General features: G+C 38.0%; 1 protein-coding gene across 1 annotated transcript in view; it reads left to right on the top strand.

Moving 5' to 3' along the window:
• LOC119591729 overlaps nucleotides 1–80 on the top strand; it is a gene marked incomplete at its 5' end in the record, with an annotated part of 19381 nt that extends 19301 nt beyond the window's left edge. Inside the window, 1 exon segment of the mRNA XM_037940478.1 lies at nucleotides 42–80. Within this exon segment, the coding sequence (XP_037796406.1) occupies nucleotides 42–80 (39 nt within the window).
• Between the last annotated feature and the right edge of the window lie 811 nt (nucleotides 81–891).

Raw genomic sequence — 891 nt, 5'->3', positions numbered from 1 at the left:
TCAAGTATCTTGCCACTACTCTCTTGTAAATGCTCTGCCAGGTCTCATTCAGAAGTTATTTTAGGAAACGCCACAATTAAGGTTTCTTGAGTACGAGACCTCAGCCTGGGTGTACAGTGACAGAAATAATGATGTATTTAGAGAGAGATTTCATAATTGGTCTTCGTAATGGTTTATGCTCCCAATTTAGATTTTTTTCTCCAGTTTCGGCTTTTTCCATATTCTAAATTACACAGTGTCTGCACCTTAAATACAAGCGTGCACCATGTAAAAATACGTCTCTTTATTTTATTTTGATATTTAGACCGAGTCTTACCAAGAATATGGGACTTGCAGTGACATATTCGTTTATTATATAAAGTTAAGTTCCTCGGAAAATCACACAGTCACGTTCGGATCTAAAAATACTTGTATGGCGAATCCGGCAACTTACGGTGCCATGCGATGACACGATAAAGACAAAAATAAAAGGCGGAATATACCGGCACCAAAAAATAAAAACACTATGAAGTGATTTTAGGTCAAGGAACTTATCTGATAAGCTTGGCACGAAAGGTTGACAGTGCCTGGCTTGCTTGGTGGCACTGTGCATGCACGGTTATATTAGTAAACGGGTAATTTTGGCACCTCTGAAGTCATGTTCTTGGAAGCGTGATGGATTGACTCGCTTGTCACGTTGACTCTTGAAAGAGAGTGGCATTTCAAGAGCAAAATGTGAGTTCATAAAGACTTTTTTTCCTTGAGGAGGATCTGCTATGAATACCTTGCTTTTTTCTGATTGGTAAATTATTTGTGGTTTGTAAGTTGTTATAATCCGTCTTGTCAAAAGTTTTTATAGCCCGGGTTAAGCGGGGGGAAATATCCAAATATAAGAAATTATGGTATTTAGGT

The sequence above is a fragment of the Penaeus monodon genome, chromosome 29, assembly GCF_015228065.2.
Source record: "Penaeus monodon isolate SGIC_2016 chromosome 29, NSTDA_Pmon_1, whole genome shotgun sequence".
NCBI lineage: Eukaryota > Metazoa > Arthropoda > Malacostraca > Decapoda > Penaeidae > Penaeus > Penaeus monodon.
This window is presented reverse-complemented; position numbering and strand designations above follow the sequence as displayed.